The following is a 14645-nucleotide window of genomic DNA, read 5'->3' as shown; positions in this document are numbered from 1 at the left end:
AGTGCTACAGCCCTGAGCCCTTTTTATTTTTTATTCTGAAACAGGGTCTTGCTTAATGCCTTGAACTTGAGATCCTCCAAGCCTCCTGCCTCACCCTCCTGAGTTGTTTGGATTATAGTTATGTGCCACCTAGTCCAATTCTGAAAGACTTTTGAAAGGTTTTGGTGACTTTGCTTTTATTTCCCTAACAATTATAAATTTGCAGATTAGGAAATGGAGATGAGTTTTTAGGAGCAGGGTAAAAATGGAGGAGAAACTATTGGGTGAGAAGATGGGAAATCCTTATGGATTCTGGACAAAAAGTGAGGTGGGGGCTAGAAAAGTTTGAAGTCTTAAGATAGGTGGCATACTAACGTATAATCCTGTGATGGTGTCTGTTGCTCAGTTTGCAAAGAGGGAAACCCACCTCCATGAAAAATTGTCATTGTTTTTGGTATCAGATTTATAAACCTAAGGTTGCTTTACCACTGAGCTACATCTCCATCTTTTTTTGAGACATGGTCTTGCTAAATTGCTAAGACTGATCTCAAACTTATCATCTTCCTGCCTCAGCCTCCCCAGTTGCTGGAATAACAGGCATGTGCCCCTGTGTCTGGTGACCTCTCTTAGTTCCCAATGTGTATTTGTACACATAACCACCTCAACTCAGATTAACTCCCCATTTTAAATTTATTCTACCTGGACTTTCTCCAAGCATCTCCTTTTCCTCTTCTCTGACAGAAAAAGGCTGAGGCCTGGTTGGACAAATTGTGTCCATTTGTGTACAAGGCTCTGACAATGTCTATATTTGTTCAGCTGCTCAAAGGAGATGGCAGAATTTTGGATCCCAGTCAGGCATAGTGACACATGCCTGTAATCTGTTACTTGGGAGACTGAGGCAGGAGGATGGCAAGTTCGTCAGCCTCTGCAACTAAGATCCTCAGCAATTTGGTAAGCCTGTCTTAATATTAAGAACTGGGGATGAGGAAGGACTGGGGATGTAGCTCAGTGGTAAAGCACCTCTGGACTCACTTTCCAATATAAAATAAAAACAATTTGGGGTCACCCAATTTTTTTTTTCTTATACTGGGAATTGAACCCAGAGGCTCTTATACCACTGAGCTACACCCCCAGTCCTTTTTTTGACAGGGTCTTGCTAAGTTGCTGAGGCTGGCCTCAAACTTGCTATCTTCCTGCTTCAGCATCCTCAGGCACTAACTAGCATTACGAGTCGTTCCCACCTGTAGTCTTAGATGTTTGGGTCAATAGTGGGATTTGCCTAAACTCTAGGAAAGACTTTCAAGTAATATGTGTATACATTTGTGCACTCATCAATAGTATGTTACTTTTTTTTCCTTTATCTCACAGTACTGTGATTATTTTTAGTTTTGTTCTACCATAGAGCCACCACACACACCCTGCCCCTGCCCCCAGCCTTTTTACTTTTTAGTGCTGGGCATTGAACCTAGGGTTTCACATGTCAAGTGCTCTACCACCATGCTACAAACCCAGCCCCCAACACCACTTTTTTGACAGGGTCTTACTAAATTGCTGAGACTGGTCTTGAACTTGACACACCCCTGCCTCAGCCTCTCTAGTTGTTGGGATTACAGGCAAGCTGCACCACACCTAACTTTTCCTCATTAAGTTACAATTATTGGATTGCCTTACCAAGACTGTTTTGGCTAACCACTGCATCCTTGGGGCCTAGCACTGTTCTAAACACCTCAGGAACAAGTTGCATTTTTTATGTTAATGAAAAGGAATGTAAATATCATAACCTATCATTTATCTGTGGAATAATTCCATTTTGAATACTAAAAAACAGGGCATTAACCATAAAAGTGGTTTTGATTCTTTGCTATGTCCTCCCCTCACCTGTGATCAGATTAGAATACCAGCATGTGTTATAATCTCAGGACAAACAATCTTAACAGAAAGCAAAACCAATTTGACAGTAGGACAAAAGTTCCGAGTTTCTGAAAACAAAACTGGTGCAACCAGGTTTTCATTTGTTGGCATTTTGGTAGTCTTGACTTCAAACTTATGCTGAAACTTTGAAACCTTGCGTTTACTTTTAAAAGCTTCAATAAATCATCCACTAATTGCTTTTCATAAAACTGGTTATATTTCAAGAGCTTCTGTTGATCCTTGAGACTTCTTAACCTTTCTATCCCAACTTAATACATTTGTGGTACTGCTGAAGATCAAACCTACTGCCTCACGTGCACTAGCAAAACACTGCCACTGAGCTATAGCCCTAGCTGCCTACTATTTGCCAGTCAGTTGTACTGGCAATGCAAAAAGGCCTCTCCTTTTCTCAATTTATCATCAGAGATTCTTCAATCTTTTGAAATGGGGATCCAAGTTGCCCAGGTTGTACTGAAATTAGCAACCTGATTATCTGTGGGTGCCACTGTATCTAGTTCAACCTACTTCAACTTCAGTAGGTTCATGTACCTGAGGCCTTGTATCAAATGGCAAACAACTCACATATACTTACAGAACTTTTTTAAAACATACCCATACTTAAAATATCAAAGAGGGAGGCCCACACAAGTGGCAATAAACCTCATTTTGCTATTGCAGAAACCACACCAGATAGCATTCACTATTTTGTTTCGACATTCACCTCACATTCTACACTAACCAAGAGAACCTCAGGCCTTCCACAAACTGAAAGTGGAGTGTACTGTAATTCTAGTTCCTTCAAGCACTACTATTTGCATATACTACCCTAATGCATCCTCTAGAAAAACTGCCCAATTCACATTCTATCATACCTTGGCCAAAATAGATGAGCCCTTTTCAAGTTTTCTGGACAGTTCAAAGGTTATAGGTATTTTAGTGATATGTGAACCAGGAAATACAGACAGTTACTGTACATTATCTTCAATGTTCTCAAACATTAAACTAGAACAACTTTAAAGATACTTAAAAGATGGTGGAATTGTATAATTAGGCTTTCATTTTGCTTGATTAACAAATTGGAGTTCAACTACTAGAATTTTATTTATCAACCCTACCAGATTTAATTTATAAATACCTAAAAAATACTTCATATACAAAAAATACAAATATTTAAGATTACTATATTTCCCTACAAGAGGAATGCTTCAACAGATTTTATGATGTCAATCAATCTTCTCAAATTGGGCACACATCAAATCTAGCATCATGGGAGTTTTATTTGGAAATGAATTTTGGACTATCAATACAAATGCCAAGACACTACACAAAACATCCACAGGAACTTTTTTTTTTTCATTTTTTTTGAATTGTTCACAAACATTTCCTACATAATCCAACATACAACAGAGAAATGGTACATCTTTTCTTTCAATTTGCATACAATGGAAAAACAAGTGTGTATATATATATATACTTTTTACAAAGTTTAACTAATAGACACTAGCAGGTTGACAATTTAAAGTCTATAAGTTGAGAAATTATCTAATAAAAATAACCAGAATTTATTCAGCATTAGCCACTTCCATAACCAAGTGTTACTGATTAATAAAACTTGCTGCCAATCAGGCATCTGATATATACTTATATCATCGATTTGTAGTATTGCTCCCCACCTTGGTTCTTCATAAACTAACATAGAAAACTGTTGAAAAGTAGGGGCAAGCATTTGCAAAAAAACAAAAACAATCCCCAGCTTATTATAAGCATGAATATGTGTATGATGGAATCTCTTCCCAAGCAACTGACTTTCAAACCATTAAGATATCACCAGAACCAAATTTGCCAATATATTTTGTCTATATCCAAGAGATGCATTTTTATATATATCCAACAGAGGAGCTGAAAATCAAACTTAGTGTTTAGTTTAGGGGTGGATTGGGAAATTCAGCCACCATTGAAAAATGTCTTAAAAAAATAAAAAAAAAAGACCACCAAAAATAGGTTCACTAAATTTATTTTAAAAATCATAAAACGTTTCTTACAAAAGAGCATTACATTCTGCACACTGCTCTGAACAGATGCCAGGGACATGTGGACTATTGTTACTTTCCTCCCTGTCCCACCCCCCAAAATGTTTACAGTGACCACAAAGCAAGGTGCTCACAATAATTACATGGGGGGATTTTTTTTAAACCACCAACAATGAACAAAAAATAAAATTCACTCACTCTGCTGCTGTTTCAAAATTTCAATGTTAGTTTTTGCACGCCCTTCCCCCCCCCAACCCTGTTTGTAAGGAACTAAAACATTACATCTGGTGAACAGCAAAGATTTCACTACACCTCAAATGCAGAACACCTATGAAGCAGAGGAATGTTGGCTTTTTAAACAGAAGCAGATAAAAAAAAAAAGATGCAGGACTCCTTCAGTTCTTCACTAGTCTTAGAAAAACTTTCCAGAATACTGCTTCACACTATAAAAAAGAAAAAATATCTTGCATTAGAATCCTTCAACATCTGCATACTGCTTCACACTATAAAAGAAAAGAAAAAAAAGTACGAATTAGAATTTTTGTTCGTAACATCTTAATCAACATTAAGACAATTTCAATGCTAAATTAAACATGTCCATTTCAATTAGAAGACTTAAAAAACCATTAGCTATTACAAATTAAAGCAATGTAAAAATTCAAGAAAAATGATTAATAGTAAATCAGACATTAGTAGAGAATTAAGAAAATGAAATTGAAAGTCATTAATATTTGGAAGAAAAGACAAAAGAAATGCCAGTAAGGTGTGAAATGCTGCATTTTACAGCACCAATCATTTGTCCTGTAGAGGTGGCCTGTGCCATATGGCAGACTGTGATTTGTTGTCAATTTAGTTATCTAAAAACAACAAAATCACTAGTCTTCCACACAGAACTAGGCCAACATCCAATGAAGCTTCTACATTTTCTACAGGCTCTGTATAATTTATAACAAGTGGTTTTGGCAGCAGTTTTCACCAGAGAAATGAGAAGTTTGCTTGGTTAAGGCTTCTTCCAGCAAGATTAGTACTGAATGTCTTCGTTTTTAGTAAGAAAGCAGAAGAAAATTAAGGCAAAGCTATTAGAATGTTTAGTAGGTCCCCAACTGACTGAAACACCATGGTTTCTAAAAGAAAAACAATTGAGAAGAAAAGCTTTTAAAGTTTTTAGTATGTAGAAGCCAACAAAAAGCTAAACTCAAACTGACCTGTTCTGCAGCAAATACTGTGCATTCTGTATCTGGTCCTGTGTTCCTGTAATGGTAATGATCCGATCTTCGGATCCTTCTAAAGGTTCATCGATTTTGATCGAGGCTCCCGACTCATGACGGATTTGCTTAATCCGCTGACCACCTTTGCCAATAATAGATCCAGCCAACTGAAAAGATTTTCAAATACAAGTGTTTATGACATTTTGAAGGTAAACTTACTGCTTGTATTCTGTATTTATTCAAATGTCCCTTCCCAAAAACTAGTCAAAATATGGATTAAAATGTACTCATCATACATGCCAATATTCTCTTAAGTTTAATTACAGGCTCAAAACCTTTAAAAAATGAATGGCACTGAGTATCACCTTGACAACACTCAAAATTGCTAGGTGACACCTCACTGAAGCCCTCAAAACTTTTAGAAGTAAACTTACAGTGATACTTACATCTTTGGGAATAGTTACTTGTGTTGTAATAATAGGTCCACCAAGATCACCATATGAGCCACGACCCCCTGCATAGGAATAATCTGTTTTAAATAATGAGTATTAAGTTCACTTTAAAAAGTATGAAACAATGTTTGAGTTCACAAAGGAGAAAACTTACCATATCCAGAGCCACCCTAAAAATAGAAAGAAAAAATATACAAATTACTTTGTCTTCAAAATAACTAATACTCATAAAAATCCCTTAGTTTAGGAAATCAAAGCCCTCCCATGTTCTCCTAATTTACTTCCAGTAAGTAAATTTCAGAAGACAAGCCTCAGAAAAAGAATAAAAATGATTCAGGTACATGACATTCCAAGAAACAAAATTTTATGAGGGAAAATAAAAGTTAACGGTAAGCAGGGAAGCATCTTAGATTACTAATATACACACTAATTCCAATACTCAACCTGTGGTTCATAAGCCATCTGCCATTCTGATGGGCTCCAGGTATCTATTGCAGAGTCCCAAGTTTCATCAGCACTGAAACCAACCTGTTAGAAGATATAGGGGTAGATGAAATAACATCTTAATATTCCAGCAACAAACAGAAGACTTAAATGATTTTAAGACTTTGGTTTTAAGAAATATTTTCAACTACTACTAACTTAAAAAAAAAAAAAGGGGGGGGGGGGTTTTGATTTTTAACCTCACAATCCTCACATGCACATCAACAGAAAAGTTCTTACCATGCCATCATAGCGGTCTCCAGGTCTTCCTCTTCTGTCATAGGCCATTAGATCTCTGTGAACAATACAATATTTGTAAATATCACACACAACAAACCCCACCCCACCTACCCTAAATGCAACCTCTTGTATGTTAATTTGTAGATGAACAAAACAAAAAACAACTTACCCTCCTCTAGGTGGTGGTGGTGGAGGAAGAGGAAGATTCCGAGCTCTACTCCCACCCCGGCCACCTCGACCAGGGGGAGGAGGAGGAGGTCCTCGACGAGGGCTCATATCATCATAATCTCTTCTAGAGGGAGGCATGGGACGCCCACCCCTACCAGGTGGCATTCTGTCGAAACCACCTCTTCCCCGCATGGGAAATCCCACTGGACGTCCACGGCGGTCATCAAACATCATTGTAAAACCACCATAATCATATGTTTCATCATAAAAATTAGGATCATAAGGCTGTGCACGTCCTTTGATGGGAGACTAAAAACAAAAATATAACAACCTTACAGACGAAGAAACAGCTATGGTTCATACCAACCCTTCTTTCAATAAACAAGTTATTTTCACTAGGATGTAGTACTTTTACAAGGATAGGAATTTAGGCATGGATAACTGTAGGAAGGAAGAGATTTAAAAAACAAACTTGTTGGCAAATTCTAAGCAAAAGTCAATTTCACTCCCTGTGTGTGTGTGTGTTTGGGGGAACCAGAAGACTCCCTCTTTCATTTTAGTTTTATGATAAAACTACAAATGCATACACCACAACAAAAATCTATGAAACGACTACCCCCCAGGGGCTGAGAATCACTACCTTGGGTCAAGACTGTAATCCACTCTGAGGGGAAATACTTGGACCAGAAAGCATGCAATGTAGTACAACCATAAATAGCACTAAAGGGCGGTACTTCATTTGAAGGACCAAAGGCTATTTAATGGCCAGTGGAAAAAATTGCTAGGGTAAAGGGCAAATAAAGACTATCAGTTCAAACATTCTGAAACTATATTTCTAAAAGAAAACATCTCATGAAATTCAATGTAAACAAAAATTGTTCTGAAGATACCTCAGATATAAGATCAAGGATGATCTTTATGCACTCTACCACCCTATCAGGCTTTCCTCCAATAAGAACAACTCTGTCAGTGGAATGAGGGCAGCATTCCTGGAAAAGCTTGATTGTTGTCTGAGTGTTCTACAGCAAATTTACAAAAAGAGAAAACACTGTAAGAAATAAAACACTGAAAAATATTCCTAGATTAATTTACATTTGAATTAATTCCTCCCGGTATTAAAAAAAGTTCTAATTACTGTAGGACTTTGGTAATAGCATAAAAATGAACAAAAAGCAGTGCATCTAGAACTGCCAAACCTTTGTTAGTTTAACAACAAAATAGGTTAACGAGGAATCCTAAAGACAATGAAAGTAGTCCATAAAACTATGTATGAAAAATTATCTTTCAATGACACAAAAGTAGTGCCTTTACCTCTCGAAGTTCTTTGATTTTAGCACCTTTGACCCCAATAATTCCTCCTGCCAGACTCTGATGAATCAACAGTCTCAACTCGCAGTCAAAGTCACTTCCTTTATAGTGTTGGTACTGCGGAGGGAGAATTACAGAATTTTAGACTCTTATCAATAATTCCCCAAAACACACTTATCAGCTATAAGCATAATATACTGTTGCAGTGAGCAACCTGAATTTATATTTCAATAACTTTACCAGTTATGTGCTTATTATCCTCAATAGCCAGGCCCAAAAAGGACATTCTGCACCACCTTAAAAAACTATTTTATTTTCAGGTCCTGCAACACCATACCCACACTGCAGCCATTTAGCATGTCGCTGTTACCACAAAATTATTATAACATTCAAATAACACCATAATAAAAATGACTGCAAAGCACTTTGCAAATGTAGTTAATTCCCACTGCAGCATGGAGCAGGGTCAACAGTGAGTTGTAAGACCATTCATGTATCATGTTTTTAAGCCTTTTTCTATAGAGATGGGAAAAGCACACTATGTTAAAAATAAAATTGATCCTATGGGCCAGGCTCCATACTTCAGTGGGGTTCAATGGCACTATGACATACATTTAAGCATTCCACAGCATCAGATTCGAGCGGGAGCTGGCTGGTTGCAGTGGGTGATGGCAACTGCAGGCCCTGAAAGTAGAAAAATAAGAGTAATAGGTTAAGTGTCTAGCGTGATCAGGCTATTGTCGCATATATTGGTAAAGCTACTATAACATTTTAATCTATATTAAATAATGAGAAACTGCTTATCTAACAGTAAGACTATACTTTTCTCTAAATATCTACTAAATTATATAGAATTTTAAACTTACTCAATTAAACCCAAGTAATTCCTTTTCAAAATATCCCACACAATGTCTCTTAATAATAAAACACTTAAGACTAAAACCTTTAAAATTTGCTAAACCCATGGCAATGCGCAACCACAAGTTGTTCATCTTTAAGAGTGGCCAGCTTTAATCTTTAAAAATAAATCTCATATGGAGCAATCCTGTGAATGATATAGCAAGATCCAAGATATTGCCGCTACAAACTCATTGTATTCACTTTCTTTCCCTCCATCATTATGCCCCAATAAAACATACTTTAAACAATTCCCCTAATAATTGCCAAATACATCTAAAAATAAAAAATAGAAAATGAGCCTACCTCTTCCAAGGTAGGGATGATTTTCTTCAGAATTTCTCCAATTGTTTCAATATCAGCACTGATACTCAATATGCTGTCAAACATCAAATACCAGATAGTACAAAAAAGGTGGAAAAGAAAAAATGAGTTCTGTGCTTGTCAACAGTAGTCATACAAACTTTTAAAGAAATAACATTATTTAATATTCCCCATTTAAAGTAACCTATTTATAGATTTTTCACATGCATTTTATTTATGCCCAATACAGACATGATAACAATATTAGGAGACTTGCAGAGAGACAGAGAGAATGGGCTTTTGGAAGGGCTCAGATTAAGTGGGCAATATATTGACCAGAACTGAAGCAGAGTTGAATATTTATGTTCCCCGCCACCAAGTTAAGGATACCCTCGCTGTTACATTGGTAAAACTGGCACACCTTCTCTTAGGCAAAGTGGGGGAATATGCAAGTGGTGAACATTGTATCTGGAATAAGGTTATGGATACCAGTTAGAAATTAGATCACTAATGGGCTCTGCAAGAAAACAAATACAAATGCAAGACAAAACAAAGACAACACAAATGAGAAGTGAAGGAAAGTGAACCAGAGTTAGCATTTCATCAGAAAAAATTATGAACAGGCAATGTTGGGAAGCAAGGTGGGCCACAAAGACAGAGCGAGAGACTATTTTGGTAACAATTTGATTTACAATGCAGCAAATATGCAACACTTGAAGCTGTGCTCCTTCCATCGAAATAAAATTAGTGGATCGTTTGGGTGGGCAACTCACGGTAAAAGTTCAGTGACAAAAAGACTTAATGGGGAAAATAAGACAGAAACTTGAAAAACAATACACCGTCTAAAGGGGATACTATTTAATTATATAAAAGGCAGGTAATAAAATACATTTCTCTCTTTCTAATCAGGCAGTGAGGCATAAACTGTTGGGACATACCGCTCGGGGCCACTGCTGTCTGGGACTGAAACACTGGCATTGTACTGCATTGGTCATTGGCGTTCGTGGATGTTGGCATTGGGCATGGGCATTCAATCAGAAGTTGTCAAGTATGGTACCCGTTTGGCAACGAGCACATTTTTGGGCATAGCCAACCAGGGTTTTCACATGGGCGTTCAGGGGCGGATGGGCCAACGTCATGGTGGGCAACGCAGGGGTAAGTCGATCCAGTACATGGGCAACGGAGATATATGGCCAAAAAAACAAGGAGAGGGAAAAGGGGGAAAAGCAATAAATTTTAATTTAATACAAACTATACTCATACTCTCAATTAATGAAACAAGCTTAAGTTGTTCTGAAGACTAACACAATAATGGACTTCTCTATATCTGACCGTGGTGCTTAACATTTAAGGATCTTAAATGATGGTTCTAGGCTTTTTTTTTTTTTTAAACAAACGATGCTTCAGTAGCAGGCTGGCTCATGAGGGTAGACACAAAACCTGTCATGACTCAAAGTTCACTGAAATTCTTGAGGAAAACGGGGAAATTAATAACCCAGATAATTACCAGAACATCTGGATTAAGAGGAGAGAGGTTTATAAAAGACAAAAACAAAAATCCCCACACCAAAAATCCCAACTAATAAAAGACTTTGTTTCCTGAGGTTTTAAAACGCATTCCTAGATCTTAAAAGGCAGGTTTGCAAAATTCTAAACAAAATTTTAAGTTCAGTTTACAGTAATCAAGAGGAACATACAAAGATCTGTGACCAAGAAGAGAAATGAAATACTGTCAAATAAGTACTCAACACAAAGTTATTTGCCTCAATTTTAGCAAGAAAAACATTAAGAAATGTGTATGCTATGAGAAAAAAAATTTAGAAATTTTGGTGTAGCCAAGTCCTATAAATACACTAACTTCTGATGCTGCCAATACTTAATGTGTCTAATCACAAGAGTCAACCCACTATAAAATATGAAGACTCAATTCATAGGCATTGACAAAGGTTTCCTGATTATAAGTGTTCTTTATCCATATTTAAATCATGCAACCTCAACATTAAAATCTTGGTGCTCCATGTGCAAGCTGTTAAAGAACAGATGGATGCTTTTTCTTAAAAAAAGGAAAAGTTCTGGATTCAATCAGCAACCTACAATGGTTTCCAGTAATACTGTCACCGCACATGGGAAATGGTGCAATTAAGGGCTTTTACGCTTTGTTACTATGTTATATTGCTTGTGAGTGAGCAATTTGGTGGAATCTTTTTAGAAAGTGAAGAGGTATATATAACCTTTCACCCTACTCAATCTGGGCTTGTATTAAAACAGGATTAGCAAACCTTGAAATCATCTATGTAATTATTACAATGGCTTGTAGCTATATTGTGACTTCTAAGATGTAAATCTTTTAAAATTCTACAAACACATAAACAATCTGTTTGTTCAGTAATTTAAATCTATACTTACGTCTGTCCGGAGAGCCTTAATATTCTTGCCTCCTTTCCCAATCACTGCCCCAGCATTCTGGAAAAGATATAAATGGAAAAAAAAAAAAAAAAAAAAAAAAAATTATTCGGCCTATCTTTACTTCCACACCTGGATAACACACTTGAATCAAGATCAATCCATTGTGTTTTAAGAATCACACTCCCTACTCTTCTAGTTGGACCTGTATTGGCTCACTGTAGCAAATTCTTTCATTGCAATTAACTGTGTTTAGAAATAACCACATCAAACCAAACATTTTATATTCTTCAATCTGTAAAACTCTGAAGCTTCTCGGAGGACCAAACCAGAATCTACCTTGACTTCTACTAGTATGAACCACCTTCAAATTTTCAGGAATAAATGTTCATACCTTGCTCTGAAGCAGAATTCGCAATTCAACCATCTCATCAGTGTTTCTAGATCTTTTAAATGCTTGCTCCTCTTCCATATCTTCTGCAGGGCGCTTACCTAGAAATTAAAGTTCAAATTTCAAAGAAAGCAGTGTCTTCTAGAAAAATCACTTTTAAGGCACTATTAACATAATCTATGCTTCCTCATAATAACAGCTATCAAACATAAGCTCTTATATAAGCTATTTCAAAGTTTTAAAAGTTACAAAATGCAAGGAAACTTATCAATAAAAACAAAGCAATAATAAATATTTCAGAAATTAATATATGTAATGATAGCACATTAAACTATCAGATATTTAATCACAAAAAACATTAAAGCTAACAATGGGAAAAAAACTAAAAAGTCTTCTCACCAAATTCACCATTGGTTTCGGTGTTGGGGAAGGTTTCCTCTGGCTGTTCAGTTTCCATTTTCTTGTATTAAATGGACACACCAATCTGTTGAAAAATAAAAGACACTAGTATATATATACACACACATATATATGGCTGGCTGGAAAATAAGCTGTTCACCTTGCTAGATTATACTCATTTTTGGAAAACAGGGCTCTGCTGCTATAACATACCAGTTATTATATATCCTTGCAGAGCAGAACTGTAGTGTTCTGGGCAGGACCAACAACTGACACACTACTGTTGCAGTAGCCTATAAAATCCAACACAAATCAGTTTTTCTACATTTTTATTACGGAATACTAATTTCTGATCACAACACTGACTTTAACACGACTACCTATTCCTAGAATCGCTCTTCATTTTTGGATCTTAAAACCCACGGCTGCCTAACAGTCCAAGGAGCCTAATTTTTCGCAAAAAGAAAAAAAAACCACTAATTTTTAGTCAACGAATTGTCTCTCACCATATGTCGACTAGTTTCATTCTGTACTTTCATTAAAGGCTGAAAAAGCCTGTGAACCTCAATTCTGTCCACCAAGCATATATTTCACTAGATACAAAGCCTCTTAATAATCACAAACGAGGCATTAAAATTTCAAACTGCTTTTAGGGTTTTTAGGAAACGCTATTCCCTGAGTCCTGAAAGTTCACACACACGACGACATAAGTAAACCATATCCAACAAGATCAGTCTTCTGGACAGATAAACCTTAAAACATTAATAACCAAACTACCACAATTATTGAACAAAACTAATGGAATCCTTGAACTAATACCGTGACTACCTAAGTACTTTAAATTAGGCTAAAAATGAAGTAAAAACTATCTTCAATAAAAAACTATAGACTATACATGCCGCAATGTTGACAAGACCGGTAGATACGACATGCGGCCCCCCACTAAACCTGTGGCTAGAAACACGGGACTGAAAGTCACGGCAACACTTATGCCTCTCATTCTTCGAAAACGTTTGTCGACAATATCACTTTCCTAACGACCAACTGAAACGACATCCCTCCAGCCCGTCAGCCAGTTAAATTTTGAGAGCAAGTAGACGATCTAGAAAGCAGACTTAATGGGGGAAGAAAAAAAAAAAAAAAAAAAGAAACTAACTAACAGGGTCTACGGGTAAAGACAACGCTGCCGAGCGCGATTCATCCTTCAGGTCCTGTAATCATTTCTCAGTCTCAAATTCGTTCCGCATTTGCTCCACCAGCCGAGCACAAACACACACTGCCCTCCTAGTCCCACCTCCCAATACCCGGACTGGCAAGAGTCGAGTTAGAAGTTGAAAAAGCCAGTCCGAGCACAAACGCCGCACCTCTCCTCAACCCGGATCCGACAGGAAATGGCGGCCCGCGTAATGGCGACTACGTGCTACTAGGCGGAGCCGAGCGCGGACCCCCTCCCCCACCCACCACGCGGTCCCGAGATCTCGTCCCCCGCACCCTCCCCCCCACCGACCGGGAGACAAAGCAACGGAAGCAGCCCCGACCATTCCATCGTCCCGCTCCAGCTCCGACCCCGAGTCCCGAGAGTCAAAGTGCGGGGCGCCCTACACAAAGAAAGCGGCGCCGCGGCGTCCCCCCGCCTCACACTCCCGCCCATCGGCCTTTCTTCCTCCTATAAAAGGCGCCCAGTTCCCAGTATAACAAAACTACAGCTCTTCCTACAGCCACATGCCTCACGATCCCCTCAAAATCTCTAGTACCACAACGCGACTGCAGATATACACTCAGGGAAATGGCGGAGGTGGGGGAGGGGAAGCCGGTCAACGTTTCCCCTCAGAGAACCGTCCAACCACCAAGCAGTCCTAGAACGCTTCCCTCAAGCGGAAGACCGGGCTCCGACCCGCGCCCCACGCGCTGCCCGCTCAGCCCCACTCCTCACCGCGAGAATCTGCCGTCCCCTCACGGCCGCGCCGCCTCAGACGGTCACAGCTAGACAGAGAACAAGCGCAGGCCCCCTCCCCCGCCTTCTCGCGCCCTCCCACCCCGCCGTCGCGCCCAATTGGCTACTCGGGCTTCAGCGGTGGTGCGAGGGCGAAGCGATTGGCCCAGAGACGCATCAATCAAGGAGACAGAGGAGGCGAAAACTGCGCCTCCCGCCGGCGCCTCCCTTCAGGCTGTAAGGCCACGGGCCCGAGAAAGCCTGAGCTTGGAAAACGTCAACGCAGCCTTTCAGGGATGCCACCCCCCGCCCGAATCCATAATACCCAAGCCCCAGTAACTCCAGTTACCTATAGGCCGCAAACAAGTGAAATACAGGCAAATCGTCGAGGTCGGTGCAGCAGAGAAACAGAGGGTAATGGCGACTGCAGTGCTGTCGCCTGGAGCGCCCTCCTCCTTTCTCGTTCGCGCACTCTAGCCGAGGGGAGGGGAGGGGGCCAGTCTCTCGCGAGATCTAAAGTCTGCTTAGTTCACGCGCACA

General features: G+C 38.8%; 1 protein-coding gene across 6 annotated transcripts; it reads right to left on the bottom strand.

The window, feature by feature from the left end:
* Window positions 1-3888: 3888 nt before the first annotated feature.
* Window positions 3889-14588, bottom strand: HNRNPK (heterogeneous nuclear ribonucleoprotein K). 6 transcript variants are annotated; one of them, XM_079112326.1, is made up of 16 exons: window positions 14455-14588; window positions 12173-12257; window positions 11777-11874; window positions 11386-11442; window positions 9918-9961; window positions 8983-9055; window positions 8392-8463; window positions 7783-7896; window positions 7362-7490; window positions 6473-6780; window positions 6304-6358; window positions 6025-6108; window positions 5735-5750; window positions 5575-5657; window positions 5126-5295; window positions 3889-4423 (listed from the first exon to the last, which is right to left on the bottom strand). In XM_079112326.1, the coding sequence occupies exons 2-16, from the start codon at window positions 12228-12230 to the stop codon at window positions 4390-4392; spliced, it is 1395 nt and encodes a 464-aa protein (XP_078968452.1). In that variant the 5' UTR covers window positions 12231-12257; window positions 14455-14588; the 3' UTR covers window positions 3889-4389. The 6 variants fall into 6 exon arrangements, with proteins under 6 accessions (XP_078968452.1, XP_078968451.1, XP_078968454.1 ...); XM_079112325.1 differs by lacking the exon at window positions 14455-14588 and adding an exon at window positions 14106-14202; XM_079112328.1 differs by lacking the exon at window positions 14455-14588 and adding an exon at window positions 14106-14202 and having other exon boundaries at window positions 3889-4363.
* Between the last annotated feature and the right edge of the window lie 57 nt (window positions 14589-14645).

This window comes from Sciurus vulgaris (genome assembly GCF_902686455.1).
Source record: "Sciurus vulgaris genome assembly, chromosome: 15".
Taxonomy (NCBI): domain Eukaryota; kingdom Metazoa; phylum Chordata; class Mammalia; order Rodentia; family Sciuridae; genus Sciurus; species Sciurus vulgaris.
The sequence above is the reverse complement of the archived record's forward strand: the minus strand, read 5'-3'. Positions and strand labels throughout refer to the sequence as shown.